Source organism: Canis lupus, chromosome 13 (assembly GCF_048164855.1).
Source record: "Canis lupus baileyi chromosome 13, mCanLup2.hap1, whole genome shotgun sequence".
Classification (NCBI taxonomy): domain Eukaryota; kingdom Metazoa; phylum Chordata; class Mammalia; order Carnivora; family Canidae; genus Canis; species Canis lupus.
In genome coordinates this window covers 10331791-10348050 of record NC_132850.1, presented here as the reverse complement: position 1 = coordinate 10348050, position 16260 = coordinate 10331791, and the positions used below count along the sequence as shown (strand labels likewise).

The 16260-nt window shown below is 36.4% G+C and overlaps 1 protein-coding gene across 2 annotated transcripts in view; it reads left to right on the top strand.

The window, feature by feature from the left end:
• Positions 1-16260, top strand: part of ZFYVE9 (zinc finger FYVE-type containing 9) — a 184350-nt gene that overhangs the window by 97070 nt on the left and 71020 nt on the right. The window contains exons 5-7 of one of the 2 annotated variants that reach the window (XM_072772096.1): positions 10423-10522; positions 12970-13146; positions 14739-14908. In XM_072772096.1, coding sequence (XP_072628197.1) covers positions 10423-10522; positions 12970-13146; positions 14739-14908 — 447 coding nt within the window. The remainder of the gene's footprint in view (positions 1-10422; positions 10523-12969; positions 13147-14738; positions 14909-16260) is intronic. The other variant, XM_072772097.1, reaches the window with a different exon arrangement.

Here is a 16260-nt window from a genome sequence, read left to right as displayed (position 1 = left end):
AAATAATTTCTGTCTACAATTGGATAATAAGTTAAATATGATATATACATTTATTATAATTATATATATATAATTTGACCATTAAGAATAATCATGATGGGATCCCTGGGTGGTTCAGTGGTTTAACGCCTTCAGGCCTGGGGCGTGATCCTGGAATTCCGGGGTCGAGTCCCATGTCGGGCTCCCTGCACGGAGCCTGCTTTTCCGTGTCTCTGCCTCTCTCTCTCTCTCTCTCTCTCTCTCTCTCTCTGTGTGTCTCTCATGAATAAATAAATAAAATCTTAAAAAAAAAAAATCATGATAAGGCAGTATAGAAAATGCCTATGATGACACAGGGATAAAATAAAATGCAAACTCATAGTTATGCTTTGTTTATAATTATAAAAGTTATTCTTGGGTATAAAAACATGTATTTATAAAGCAAACATAAAATTATAAATAATTTTAATTGGTGGAATTCTGGATAATTCTTTTTGTTTTTAATTCTTAACAATGGTTCCTAGTATTGGTTCAATTAAAAATAATTCAAGATCTATGAAATAGTCTTCCCAGAAAAAACATATTCTTTTTTAAATTATTTGAGAGAGACAGAGTGAGAGCACAAGCAGGAGTGTAGGATCAGAGAGAGAGAGAGAAACAGACTTCCCACTGAGCTGGGAGCCAGACATGGGGCTTGATCTCAGGACCTTGGGATCATGACCTGAGCCAAAGGCAGATACTTAACTGTCTGAACCACCCAGGCGCCCCTGGAAAGAGCATATCCAAACCGATCAGTTTCTATGTCTAGCAGTCAATTTATAAGAAAGTTAAGAGAAACACTTTAAACATCACCACAAGAAGGCAACCAGTGAAATCCATATTGTGGGAAAGTACAGGACAAATGATTCAGTTCTTTCAATAAAATATGTTTGAAGGAGAAACTATATAATAGAAGAGACTTGAGACATTCACTAATTATAGTATTAAGGACCTCTTTGATTTCTACTTCAAGCATAACATTAAAAAGCTAAATAAAATTTAAAAATATACAATAATGCAGCATTAAATGCATAAATTAGAAAAGAAAGATCTAAAGTCAATCATCTAAGCTTCCACCTTAGGAAACTAGAATGATTGCTGTTGATAACGGCAGAGACTAGGCATGTGTTGGGGCAGGGGGACATGGAATGCCCTGTAATGTTTGCTTCGCTTTGTTGTGAACCCAATACTACTCTAAAAAAAAAAAAAAAAAAATGGGGCAGCCTGGGTGGCTCAGCGGTTTAGCACCGCCTTCAGCCCAGGGCATAATCTTTGGAGACCGGGAATGGAGTCCCACCTCGGGCTCCCTGCATGGAGCCTGCTTCTCCCTCTGCCTGTGTCTTTGTCCCTCTCTCTCTGTGTCTCTCATGAATAAATAAATAAAAATATTTTAAAAATTTTTTTAAAAATGGAGTCTATTAAAAGGTATGTCTATTAAAGATATAACATTGTTCAGATACTTGATATTAAGAAATTAAGTTTAAGAATCTTAATTTTAAGATATACTACTGTTAAAATAGTCCTTGTGTTTCAGAGTTATGTACTGAAATATTTAGAGATGAAATGATATCTGAGATTTATTTCAAAATGATTAAATGAAGAACTAGGTGAGGATTTGCTTTAATAATTGTTTCACCTGGGCACTGGGCACTTAAGGTTTTTTTATGCTGTTATGTCTACTTTTATATGATTGAAATTTTCTATTAAAAAAGTTTTAAAAATGCAGAATGACCAAAATATGGCTTAAAGTAGGGGGGACGTGTTTTAATTTTTGCCTTTAACAAATTAGCACTTTTAAAAATATATCTTATTTATGTATTCATGAGAGAGGCAGAGACACAGGCAGAGGGAGAAACAGGCTCCATGCAGGGAGCCCAATGTGGGACTCGATCTCCGGTCTCCAGGATCACGCCCTGGGCAGAAGGCAGGTGCTCAACCACTGAGCCACCCAGGCGTCCCAAATTAGCACTTTTTAACCTACACATAAAACTTAAAACACAATATATGTTATTTATAAAATAACAACAGGACATATAAGAATTAATTTATAGCATATTACAGGAATTGAGTTTGGTAGCTTCAAACAAATTTAAGGTTTTATGTTGAATTTATTTTCTTATAATTCTGGTGTTGTATTTGTCTGTGTAACCTGGATTGGAAATAAAATTGCAAGGTTAAATTAGAGACCTTTTATAGCCCTTCCTGTGGTATACTCTTAAAATGACTAATAATTATTTTTGTTTTCAGTTAATAACAGTAGTTGGAACAGGTGCTTGGATAGAGGCAGAGTTGGCATCAAAACTGCTTTAGCTCTTACTACATTGGTTTTGGTATTTGCTAATAAGCAAGGGTAAAGTACTTTTCTGACTTTAAGAATTTTTACAAGCTGGGATGTCTAGGTGGCTCAGTGGTTGAGCATCTACCTCTGGCCCAAGACGTGATCCTGGAGTCCAGGGATCGAGTCCCATGTCAGGCTCCCTGCAGGGAGCCTGCTTCTCCCTCTGCCTGTGTCTCTCTCATGAATAAATAAATAAAATCTTTAAAAAAAAAAACAAAAAGAATTTTTATAAGCTGTTACTGTCACTTTGTGAATAGCTGGATATTGGTCAGTCACAAGCACTTTCATGCTTTTTGTTCTTGCAAGGCAGTTATTTTTGTCATAATTACAGTGCTTTTTGAAGACCTGGGATGTCACTTTTTCCACTTTCTGAATTGGAACGAAATAAGTGAACATTTGGTGATTTGAATTTTCAAGAATTTTGAAAATTTGAATTTTCAAGGATTAATAAGTATTATTTACACTCTTTTTTTTTAAGATTTTTATTTATTTTTTTTAATTTTTATTTATTTATGATAGTCACAGAGAGAGAGAGAGAGAGAGAGAGGCAGAGACACAGGCAGAGGGAGAAGCAGGCTCCATGCACCGGGAGCCCGACGTGGGATTCGATCCCGGGTCTCCAGGATCGCGCCCTGGGCCAAAGGCAGGCGCCAAACCGCTGCGCCACCCAGGGATCCCAGTATTATTTACACTCTAAAGGGGAATAAATAGGCACAAATGGTACTTGAGTATAAAACTTGTTTATAAATTTGGCAGTAAGATTTGTTATGTGGAAAGCCATGAGTAGGAAGTTTGGAAAGGGAAATAAAGGCACCATCATTTCACTCGGTCTCTATTTACTACATTTTGTATGTATTATCCATTTAATCCTCATAAAAGCCTTACAAGGAGAATATTAACATTTTATTTTTACATATAAGGAGAAACTGAGGCTGGCAGAGTTTAAAATATTCCCATAAAGGGGATCCTGGGGTGGCTCAGCGGTTTAGCACCTGCCCTTGGCCCAGGGCGTGATCCTGGGGTCCCGGGATCGAGTCCTGTGTCGGGCTCCCAGCGTGGAGCCTGCTTCTCCCTCTGCCTGTGTCTCTGCCCCTCTCTCTCTCTTTCTGTCTATCATGAATAAATAAATAAAATCTTTAAAAAATATATTTCCATAAAGTTATTTGGTCAGGGAATGATAAAGTTGAGATTGAAGTCCAGAAATGGCACATTAAAGAAAAATTACAAATACACTAGATGGTCAGAGAAAAATACCATATGATCTCTCTTATATGTGGAATCTAAAAGTAAAAAGAAAAAAAAAGAGAAAAAAAAATAAAAAATAAAAGTAAAAAGACTAATACCCTAAGCTCATAGAATGGATAAGTGGTTGCCAGAGGCAGGGAGGAAATGAGGGGTAGGGGTAGGGGTAGGGTAAAATGGCAAAATGGGTGAAGGGAGTCAAAAGGTATTGACTTTCAGTTATAAAATAAGTCATGGGGACGTAATGCAGAGCATAGCAATTATAGTTAATATTATTATATAGCATATTTGGAATTTACCAAGACAGTAAATCTTAAAAGTTGTCATAACAGGAAAAATTCTGTAACTATGTATGATAACATATGTTGACTAGACTTTATTGTCATCATTCTGCAATATATACAAATACTAAGTCATTATGTTGTACACCTGAAACTAATATAATGTGTGTCAGTTATACCTCAATTAAAAAAAAAACATTAAACTCTAGAAAAAATAAACCTTAATATATGTAAACAATGAAATAAAGGAACTGACCTCAGTAAAAACAACAACAACAAAAAAAAACCCAAACAAACAAACAAAAAAACCACATAAGTGGAACATTTTAACTGGTCCTTAGCTGGAACATTGAATAGCTTATGCACTATAAATTATCATAATTTGTCTCTTTACAAAGAGACAACTTTTACTATTTGCTTCTCCACTCACATATTCATGTGTGCAGTAATTTTAGTAATCAGGAAGCAATAAACATTGGTTAAGCACCTATTTTATTTCAGGCACTGTGGTATCAGTATTAAAATACTTCAATCCTTCATGAAGTTTACATCCTAGTGTGGGAAAATGAAGACTAAGGTAAATGTAGTAATAGATTGCAGTAGATTGTGTTAGTTGTGATAATAAAAGTATATGGTGTGATATTTTGGTAGTATAATAAGTTTGTATGTGCAGATAATGTAATTCTCTATTTCTAGAACTGTCTTTTTGACTCTGACCCTCAGCTCAGAACTGGGGAAGGTTCTTAGATGATATTTGGAATGTGAAGTGGGATGCTGTTTGTTTGTCACAGTGACTGGGATTGCTACTGCTGTATAGTAATTTGGGACCCGGGCTTCTAAACGTCCTGTGTTAAGCAGAACAGTGCTGTGCAGGGAAGAATTGGCTGCCCCAAATGCCAAGAATGCCAGGTTGTTCAGAAACACTGACTAGCCTGATTCATGGCAAGCAACTTCATCTGGTAGTTTTAAATCCAGAATTATTATTGTTCTCATGTGGTTCAAATCTCCTAGATTCTACATATCTATTCCATGGTACTAATTCTAATGATCTCAGGAGCTTATTACATGATAGTCTTTGTCTTTTTGAGAATGAAAATCAGCATTTCTGGGTCATTCTTCTGTTTTATGTTGTGGTACGACACCTGTCAGCAGTAGGTACTGTTCTGTGGTGGTTTTGTGATTTATGTTACATTTGATCCCATGTAGTTCTCTGGCATGGGTGATCCCACAGAAATGCATCCATTTGCTTGACTCCCATTTTCTTACCATTGTAGGTAGTTTCTTGGCAGGTCATCCACTTTTCTAACTAACTTCTGTACCTTTCTCTAATTTCCTTGGAGACATAAAAGATCCCCCTCCACACTATTGTTAGGCCCATCGCTTATTGGAAAGGATGGTAGTCTTAGGTGCTGTTGTTTAACTGCATAATGCTGCCCCCTAGCTTGCTTTTTAAAAAGGGTATCTTTGTTTTTTGTTTTGTTTTGTTTTGTTTGTTTGTTTTTTATACTTTCTTGAGGATTTTTTACCCAAAGCAAGTCCTTTACTTTGGAAAGTTGCTAGTTGTATTAATTTTATAGGACTGCCATAATAAAGGACTACTGGGGGATACCTGGGTGGCTGAGTCACTTGGCCTCTGATTCTTGAATTTGGCTCAGGTCATGATCTCAGGGTGGTGAGATTGAGCCCCAAGTAAGGCTCCAGGCTCAGTGCAGAGTCTACTTGTCCCTCTCTCTCTGCTCCTTCCCCCCACTCACACTCACTCGCTCTCAAATAAATAAATAAAAATTTAAAAATAAAGTACCACCAACTGATGGCTTAAACAATAGAAATTTATTGTGCCACAATTCCAGAGGTTAGAAGTCTGAGATTGAGATGGTGATAGGGTTGGTTCCTTCTGATGGTCTTGAGAGAAGGATCTATTCCGTGTCTTTTTCCTTGGCTTATAGTTCATATCTTTATGTTTACATCGTAATCTCTGCATACTGTGTCCATATTTGCCCTTTTATAAAGTTACCAGTCATATTGGATTAGGAGCCTACCTTAATGACCTCATTTAATTTGATTACCTCTGTAAAGACTCTGTTTCCAAATGAGTCACATTCTGTAGTAGTACTGAGAGACTTCAATATGTGTATTCAAGGGAGAGACGATTCCACCTGTAATGCCCAACTAATGTCCCTTTTATTATTTTTATTTTATTTATTTTATTTTTTTTCTAATGTCCCTTTTAATTCTATTTTCCATTTAGAATACAGAAAGGGGTCTACTCAAAATAAAATATCCCAGTCCAACACCTAAAAAATGTATATAAAATAAAAAGAGAGAGGGGGGAAAAAGCCCTGTTTCCATCCAATTCTTATCCTCTGACTTGACTATTTTACTGTACCCTCACCACCATTGGATAATACCAGTTTTTAAAAAAATTTTTGTACAATGAAAAAGAGTATCTCATTCCTTTAATTTTTATTTGTCATAAGTGTTACTTAGTATATCTTTATTTACTAGCCATTTTATTTATTTTTCTTTTCCTTTTTTTTTTTTTAAAGATTTTATTTATTCATGAGAGACAGAGAGAAAGGCAGAGACACAGGCAGAGAGAGGAGAAGCAGGCTCCATGCAGGGAGCCCGATGTGGGACTTGATCCCAGGTCTCCAGGATCATGTCCTGAGCCAAAGGCAGATGCTCAACCACTGAGCCACCCAGGCATCCCTTTATTTTTCTGTAAATTTACCTATGTGAGTTTGAGTTATCTTCTCTAGAGGTATTTGTATTTTTCTTATTAGTTCATTGAAGCTTTTTATATGTTATGGATCTTAGTCCTTTGTTCATTATATATAACATAAATATTTTATCTAGTCTATTTTAGTCTTTTTGATGTATTCTAAATGGAATTGTTTTGTAATTTCCCTTTCAGATTGTTCATTTTTAGTGTATAGAAATGCAACTGATATTTGTATGTGGACTTTGTATACTGCACCTTCACTGAATTCATTTATAAGTTTTAATAGTTTATGTGAAATATGTAGGGTTTTCTGTATATAAGTTCTTATCATCTGCAGACAGATATTTTTATCTGTCAGATATTTTACTTCTTTCTAGTTTGGATGCCTTTTATTTCTTTTTCTTGTCTAAGTACTTTGGCTAGAAATTCCAATACCAATGTTGAGAAGAGGAGGTGAAAGCAGGCATCCTTTTAGAACTTAGAGAAAAAGCTTTCAGTTTTTTACCATTGAGTATGTTTGCTGTGGGTTTTTTGTATATGGCTTTTATTATGTTGTGATAGTTTCCTTCTGTTTCTAGTCTCTTGGCTTTTTATTATGAAAGGGTGTTGCATTTTGTCAAAGGTTTTTTTTAATTGAAATGATTTTATGGGTTTTTTTCTTTCATTTTGTTAATGTGTATTACACTGATTGAGTTTTGTACATTGAAAAATCCCAGACCCATTCTTTTTTTCTACACTGTAGCCATGCAGGTCTGATTATATCTTTCCCTTTGATTAAAATATTTAAGTGATTTCCCACTGCTCTCTTTAGAAAACCAAAATTATTTATAAAACCTATAGAACCTTTGCTTGGTTTGCCATCTTTTTTTAACTGAATGTAATTAACATACAGTGTTATATTTCATATGTATAATATAATGATTCAAGAGTTCTATATATTACTCTTAATGACTGTTCCCTATGCTCTACTTTTCATCCCCATGACTTATGACTTCTATAACTAGAAGTTTGTACCTCTTAATTCCCTTTATCTATTTCATCCATACCCTCCCCTCACCCCGCTAACCTCCCCCCCGGCAACCACCAGTTCTCTGTATTTGAGTCCATATTTTTTGTTTGTTTCTTTGTTCATTTGTTTTGTTTCTTAGATTCTACACATGAATGAAATCATATGCTATTTGTCTTATCTGGCCTCATCTTATTCCTCGCCTCCCTTAACCTAAGGGTCTCTAGCTACATTAACTATTTTTATTTTTTATTTACTTATTTTTAAGATTTTATTTATTTATTCATGAGAATATACAGAGAGGAGAGAGAGAAGCAGAGACACAGGCAGAGGGAGAAGCAGGCTCCATGCAGGGAGCCTGATGTGGGACTCGATCTGGGTCTCCTGGATCACACCCTGGGCTGCAGGCAGCGCTAAACCGCTGAGCCACTGGGGCTACCCTACAGTAACTGTTTTTAGTTCCTTAATGGAGCCATGCTTTCTTCCCCTGATGAGACCTGTGCATTTGCAATTACCTCGGCTTATTATTGTCTCTCTCTCCTTGTTACCATTTTATGCATAGAAAACTTTTACCTCAGAGTTTCTTTCTCATTTCCTAAATAAAACCTTCCTTGACCCTGCCAGTTGTGGTAAAGCCTAGAATACATCTTATTTTACCATGTACTTCTTTTGAAGCAAATAATTTTATATTCACTTGTGTGATTATTTAATTTTAGATTACAATCTCTATAGACTATAACTTTCATTAAGGCAAAGGTCTTAATGTTTTTGTTCACTGTTTTTGTTCACTGCTGCATCTAGTATGGTAGCCTGACCCAGCACATAGTTGGGGCTCAAATAACTGTAGCGTAAATGAGTAAATGATGCCTTCTTGGCTTTACATCTTGATTAGAAAGATTATTAAAAATTTCAAGGTTATCATAATTAGGTTTACTGTTTAGAAAGTTTGTCATTTATCGTTTGTGTGAAAGATGAATTAGAAAGGCATCTGAAGATTAGGAGGACAGATCATTATGTTATCTTCTTGGCCTCGGATAATAGAAGCCTGAATAAAGGCAGCAGCATTAATGATGGAGAGGGAGAGATGGTATTTTGGGAGTACCATTTAAGGGGTAGAAAGAGGGCAGCCCCGGTGGCTCAGCGGTTTCACGCCTGCCTTCAGCCCAGGGCATGATCCGGGAGACCCAGGATCGAGTCCCACATCGGGCTCCCTGCATGGGCCTGCTTTTCCCTCTGCCTGTGTCTCTGCCTCTCTCTCTCTCTCTCTCTCTCTCTCTCTCTCTCTCTTTCTGTGTCTCTCATGAATGAATGAATAAATAAATAAATCTTAAAAAAAATAAGGGGAGAATGAATAGGACTTAGCAACTGACTGACTAGATGTAGTCATGGTGAGGGAGAAGGAAAAGTCAAGTCTCAAAATGAAATGCCATCTATGAATTAGAATGAGACAGTATTACGTAGTGGTTAAGAACAGAGCCTTTGGAGACTTATTAGGTAACGTAATAGCTGTACAGCTGAATGATTTTACTTGACATTTTTTTATTTAACTCTGTTAATTGTGAATGATTGCCTTCACAGGTTAAATGAGATGATATACGTAAAAAGCTTGTATTCATACAATTTGCTGTGAACTTGAACAAGTAGTCATTTAACCATCCAAAGTCAGTTTCTTCTGATAGCAAAAAGGATAATATATTTCTTGTTCCCCCTGCATTGCAGTTACTTTGAGAAATATAAAGCTTCTGAAAACTAAATTGATAATCATGGTAGGAGAGGAGATGATCTCTCTCGGTCTTTAATATGACCTCATTTCTTGATTCATCTTTGTAAGATAGATACTTCCTTTTTTTAAAGATTTTATTTTTATTTATTCACGAGAGACACACACAGAGGGGCAGAGACATAAGCAGAGGGAAAAGCTCTCCCTGCGGAGAGCCAGATGCAGGACTTGATCCCAGGATCCCAGGATCACTCCCTGAGCTGAAGGCAGACACAACCACTGAACCACCCAGGTGCCCCAGATAGGTACATCCTGGCCACAAAGACTGGATTAGTAGAATTTATCCTACTGCAACAGCCTTCTGTCTGTATGGAGCTCTCTGTGATAAGTGACTAATGACTTCTCAAGAAAATAAATCTTAGCAGGGAGCTAAGGAGATTCTTATTGCCTGATGTGGAAGGGAGAAGAAAGTAGTATTATCAGGAACCAACTCTGGAAAGTGGAAATAAGGTGCTAGAAATTGGCCTTGGTGAAATTGGTGAATTTTTGGTTGCCTGCTCTGATTTCCTATAGCTGGGCCTGTGCTTATTCTTGTGATTGAGTTGTATACTTTGATTTTTCCTGGCTTTCATAGCAAACCAGTGAAAATGAGTATTATGATTATTATTCCACACATAAGATGAGTAAAAACCAGAAGCTCAAACCTGGAATTCTCAATGCTTACTTATTATTTTACCCTGCTCTATTGCCTTTCCAAACAGATGTAACTATCTTTAAACGCCCATGTTACATGGTATTGTGTATAGGAATATCACCTAAGGGCAGCTCATTTTTCCCCCTGCTGTGTATTTGTTATGTAATCTTGGATAAGATTTTTATTTTCAACCAACACTTTTACTTCTTGCTGACAGATGTGTCATCTCACTCTTGCTTTTGAATTGGGTCTTGTGCCCAGCTTTCTCAATTGCATTTTCCTTTGAAATTTTCAGTGTTGTAGTAATATGATATCCTGTCAGTCAATGTTGGTCAGTATTGTTTATTCCCTTTGTTCTGTGATCCTAAATAAATTTAGTATGTTCTTTTTCTTTCCTATAGGTTTTCTGTGCTTCCTGCTGTAGCCTGAAATGTAAACTGTTATACATGGATAGAAAGGAGGCTAGAGTATGTGTAATCTGCCATTCAGTGCTAATGAATGGTAAGTATTAAAACAGTTTGAATTCACAGTTATGAAGACAAAACAAGAGAATTCCTATGAAAAGGCTACTGTTTTTTCCTGCCTTTCTCCATATGTTGCTCACCTTCTCAAAAGGCACACCTTTAACTGAAAATATTGAGCTAAATTTCCATGTTTTGAAGATGTTGTAGCATTTCAAGATTCCTGTGCCTAATTTAATGAATGAATGCTAATGTCAGGTAAGTTTTGCAGGAAGAAAGGAGGTTCTCATGGAAATCTGGTGCTGTGTGGCTTTACTGTTCTGTGAAATGACTGAAGTGAGTGGGATGATGGGTAGGCTATTGACTACTCAGATGATGAAATACTAAAATTGGGCCAAAGTTTTCTTTTCAAGGGAAGCTATCTCTTTCTAGGGAATACCTTGATAACTTAAAATGTATTCTTATTAACACCTTGTTTTATTTATCTTGCTAAAAATAAATATTTTAGCATCTAAGATCAAATAGAGAAGTGCATTTATCTATCAGTTATCTCCTTAATACTACTTAGATTTGTCATAAGGATATTAATTTTGAATTTAGTTATGTGGTAGAAGAATATGACCAGAAGAAAGTAAATACAGCTTGTCCAGTGTTCATCTTTTGTGGGACTGGAAATGAATCTAAGGACATTTTAGTTAAAACTTAAAAAAAACAATAGAATTTTTGTAAAGAGATACAATAAAATTGATCAGGCTGTAGTATTTTCTCTTTGAGTACCTCTTTGCACAGTTGCCAGAAGAATTGCTAATAAAATGTTCAACTTGGGCACCATTGCTGCCTGTGCCAGGGAGTGTGCATCCTGGAGGCTGGAACCTATCTGCTTCAGACCCCTCCTGCTCTGTCTGTCTGCGTTGCTCATAGTGATGTTTTCCTGTTGCTGGCTTATTAACCTACTGCATGTCAGTTAATCTGATCTGTTCTGATCTCCTGTGATCCACCCAATTTCCTCCCATTTCTGAATTCTTACAGTTTTGATCAAATGTTAATTCATTCTCTCCACTCTTAAGGGTCAATTTTTAGATTGTAGTTATTTCATTCATTTACTCAATTGATGATTTTTAATTCTGCTTTCATTTTCAGACATATATCCACAGAAAAGAGCATGATACTTAATTACAGTACCTACTACCTCTTTTATTTGATGAGGTCTTTCAAGTTGATAGCTTCTTCCTTTTTTTTTTTTTTTTAACTTGGCATAGCTAAAGATGAAGGAAATGGCAGAGGATTAATATAGAATACTTATTTTTATTAAGCCAAGGATGCCCTTACCAGGGGATCCTAAAGTATCTACTTTTTCTGGTTTTTCCAGTGTCTTTCCTCTTGCATGGCTTAGCGAAGTCTTTTTCTGAATATTTAATTTGATGCTTTTCAGTGTTTCCTATCCCTATTTCCTTTCACCTTTTTTCTTCCTACCGTTTTTCTGCCAGTGCTTTCAAAGGAACACAGCTATTGTTTTTAGCCTTGTCCTGGAGTTTAGAGGCAATAAATGTTCATAATCTTATGGATCATTCTTTGATGTTGAATGAGAGTTTTTAAGAGATGCTTTAAAAATTGAGTGGATTCCATTCCTGGGCATATAGTATTACCTGAACCTGAAGATAAAATTTGATATCTTTCATTTCTGTAGTATCTTTCATCCTGTTTACTTTAAAAACAATGGTTGATATGTCAATATTTAGTTAGTAAAATTATATAGAATATACAGATTCTTAACACATTTGTGATCATTCATATTGGTTGATGGCAGTTATATGACATTGGCACATTTTCACGTTCAAATGGGTCCTATGCTTTTGAGGCACACCAGAGGTGTGAAATGGTTTTTGTTGCTGGATACTTTTACATGAAGTAATGATTACACACAAGCAGAATTCACAAAAATGTTGAGATGTGTTCTCTTGAGCTTTAGCCTTCAGAATTTTTCAAGTGAGATTTTACCTCCACTAAGAAGAGCCTAGAAGTCTATAAATGAAACAAAGAATATATACAATGGAGTTATGCTATTTTAATCACCAATTTTGATTTTCATTAGAACTTTATAAAATGCATAGAATATTAAACCTGCCCCCCACCATGTCTAAATGCTATCGCAGTTGCAAATTCTAGTTTGATGTTTCACTCCCTCTTAAGGGAACATATGGTCTCTTTTAAAGAAGCCAGGCGCCTAGTCATTAACCTCAGACTGATATATCAGTCTGTATCAGAAGTATCACCTACTTCTTATTTGTTGCTTCCAAATAGTTTACTTAACTAAATGGTCTCCTTTATTGAGTAAAATCACCTATCTCCTTAATACTTTCACTAGCTGGAAGAGAGACATACTATGAGTGTTAGTGAGGAGGAACTACATTATTTATCCAATATTGTGGAGGTCTTGATGTCCATATTTTGCAATCCATTCACATTGATTGTCTGTATTTGCTTTAGCTCAAGCCTGGGAGAACATGATGAGTGCCTCAAGCCAGAGCCCTAACCCTAACAATCCTGCTGAATACTGTTCTACTATCCCTCCCTTGCAGCAAGCTCAGGCCTCAGGAGCCCTGAGCTCTCCACCTCCCACTGTGATGGTACCTGTGGGAGTTTTAAAGCACCCTGGAGCAGAAGGTAGGGGATCATGTGCTCTTCTCTCTCTTTTTCCTCACCAAGTTCCTCTGAAAATGTGCTGATGTGATTTTACAGCACAAGTCTTTAAAACACTGTAGATAAGTCCCTTTGGGTGGTTATTAAAGTGGAAGGAACAAGGTGAGAAATGTGTCAAGACTATTTCTGGGCAAATAAAGAATAATACTGTGTTGCCTGATATTTTGGAGGCACCTCTAAAAATATGCTAATACCCTCTCCAGCTTAAGAATGGAGTGATTACACTGCTTATACTTGAAAAAAGATACAGAATTTGAGGTTGGTCTGTAAAATCCTAGCTTCATGCCTACTTTAATGTTCTTTGTAGGAGTTTATGAAAATGGAGAGTTCTTTCTTTGGACCAGCCCATTCTAATATTGCTTTTTGAAAACACATTGCCATTTTCTCTTTTCATTTTTAATCTATCCATATAAAAATATGAAAATATGCTAGGTACTTAGACCTTTATAAAATCTGGAACTTTAATTCCAATTATATAGGTAGGAAATCATAAGTTCAACTTATTTTAGTCTATTATATCTTTAGGGTTATGATATTGTCTGTTGAAAGGCACTTTGTAAATTCAGGAGATTATCAGTAGTAAAAATAACAATTATGTATTTCCTTAAAAAGATCTTGTGAAGAAGTTTCCCTTGATAATTAAGATCAATCTTCTTTGATTAATTTTATGTCTTTTTGTCTAGTAATATTTCCTTCCCCTTGCTAACTAGCCCTCCTCCCTGTTTGAAGATCAAAGACTTCTACTGACATTGTCATATTCTTCCCCATTTTCCCCTCTCTTCAGATCATCCCTTAGTCATACCTTGTATTTTTATGAGTTCAGACTTTCTTTCTTAAAATCTTTATTCTCTTCATTTGTTGTTTTTGTTGTTCTTTGCTAGTCGTTCTTTGTTTTGGTTGTTTGGAATTGATTTTCAGAACTGGATTTAAAGAGATCATTTCATCAGACCTAGTGTTCCAGCTTTTCCCCTATTGCGAACTACTTTTGCACTGCCAGGTCACTCTTTTTTCATCTTCAGTTACACTTCAGCCAAAAATCTGGTCAGTTTGCTTCCCAACTCTCTTATATATCTGTGCCAACTCTTCCTTTATTAGTAAATAATTCTTGAACATTCTTCAGGGCATCTTTTGCCCTTTAAAAATACCAAATCACTTTTCCAGATATTTAATTCCTGGGGAAACTTCATACTTTTAGGAGATGTGGCTATCTATTGCTAGATATTTTTCCCCTGCTATTAATTTATTTCTTAGGCACTTAAAAAACCTTTTTTAGTTTCTCTGTCAATAATAGGGAACAGAGTATGTGACATTATCATAAGTGTACTTAATATTTTAAAGCAAAGTGTTTTAAATCTTTAAGTTACAGAAATAAAGAATATATTTAAACTCATATTTTATTTATAACTACTTTTAAACACAGTTACAATTCTTATATTTATAAGATGCTAAGAAGTGATTTCTTAGTACTTCTGGAATTGGTGACCTTCTCTTCTTTGATGTTAAGAAATCCTACCAATATCACATTGATACCTGTTTTATTTTTCTGGCTCCTCAAGTGGCTCAGCCCAGAGAGCAGAGGCGAGTTTGGTTTGCTGATGGGATCCTGCCTAATGGAGAAGTTGCTGATGCAGCCAAATTAACGGTGAATGGAACTTCCTCTGCAGGAACCCTGGCTGTGTCACATGACCCAGTTAAGCCAATAACTACCAGTCCTCTACCAGCAGAGGTAAGAAAATAAAACAGCAGCTAAAAATGAGTACTTAGTTTACTCAGCATTGTGCTGCTTCTGCCTTGCCGCTTTCTAAGTTGAGTGACCTTTCTATGGAACCCTGTGGGTTTCAGATACAGTTTAGTGCATATGTCTGTGTGTCTAGGGGTAAAGTAAAGGTGGCAAAATCAGGTTTTTTTAAAATAAAGGTTTATTTATTTATTCATGAGACACAGAGAGAGAGAGAAAGGCAGAGACACAGGCAGAGGGAGAAGAAGCAGGCTCCCTGCAGGGAGCCCGATGTGGGACTCGATCCCAGGACCCTGGGATCACACTCTGAGCCAAAGGCGGGCGCTCAACCACTGAGCCACCCAGGTGTCCTGGCAAAATCAGTTCTTGTTTGCTCTATATTTAGAGTTTTTTTTTTTTTTTTCCAAGAGAAAGACTCTTATAAAGGTTGTTCTCAGTGGGCTCAGGCTACTGCTGTAGTTAGATAGAGGTCATGCAGAGGAAATCCTGCCGCCTTTGTACGTTGGTTTTCAAACTATGTTCCCCAGCTTCTTTGGTGATGTCTTGGGAGTGCCATGGTGAGGAAGGGCCAGGCCATATACAGGTGGCTGAGGAGTCCCTCTCTTCCTTTCTCTTCAACTGAGCATCTCTACTTTCTTCTGTTCTTTTTGGTTTCTATGTAAGATTTTTAAAGACTTTATTTTTAAGTGACCTCTACATCCAACGTGGGGCTCAAACTTAAAACCCCAAGATCAAGAGTTGTGCAATCTACCAACTGAGCCAGACAGGTGACCCTGATAGGTTTTTAAAATATAAATTTTGTTTGACTGCAAGAGGAAGTTCTGGTAAGTGAATATTACAGGGAAACGGTTCAGCTCAGTTTGCAAAACTAAACCAAGATATTTTATTTCTTTTACATTGTTCAACACTCTATTTTATTTTATTTTTTTAAGATTTTATTTATTTATTCATGAGAGACACACAGAGGCAGAGACACAGGCAGAGGGAGAAGCAGGCTCCATGCAGGGAGCCCGATGTGGGACTCGATCCCGGGGCTCCAGGATCATACTCTGGGCCGAAGGCAGGTGCCAAACTGCTGAGCCACCAAGGCATCCCTCAACACTCTATTTTTAAACACTTATCTGGTAAAATGTAGGAAAACAAATTTAGGGCCAGGCTAGAATATATTTTTCTCATCTTAATGGTTCAGTAAAATGCATGGCACTAAGTAGGTGCTCAGTGAATGAAATAAATTCCTTTTCACAGATGATACATAAGAGGAAACCAGATGACCACTTTCTGTGAAACTAAAAGATAGATTTATGCATCAATAAATAATAAGGTAGAATAGATTATTTCCT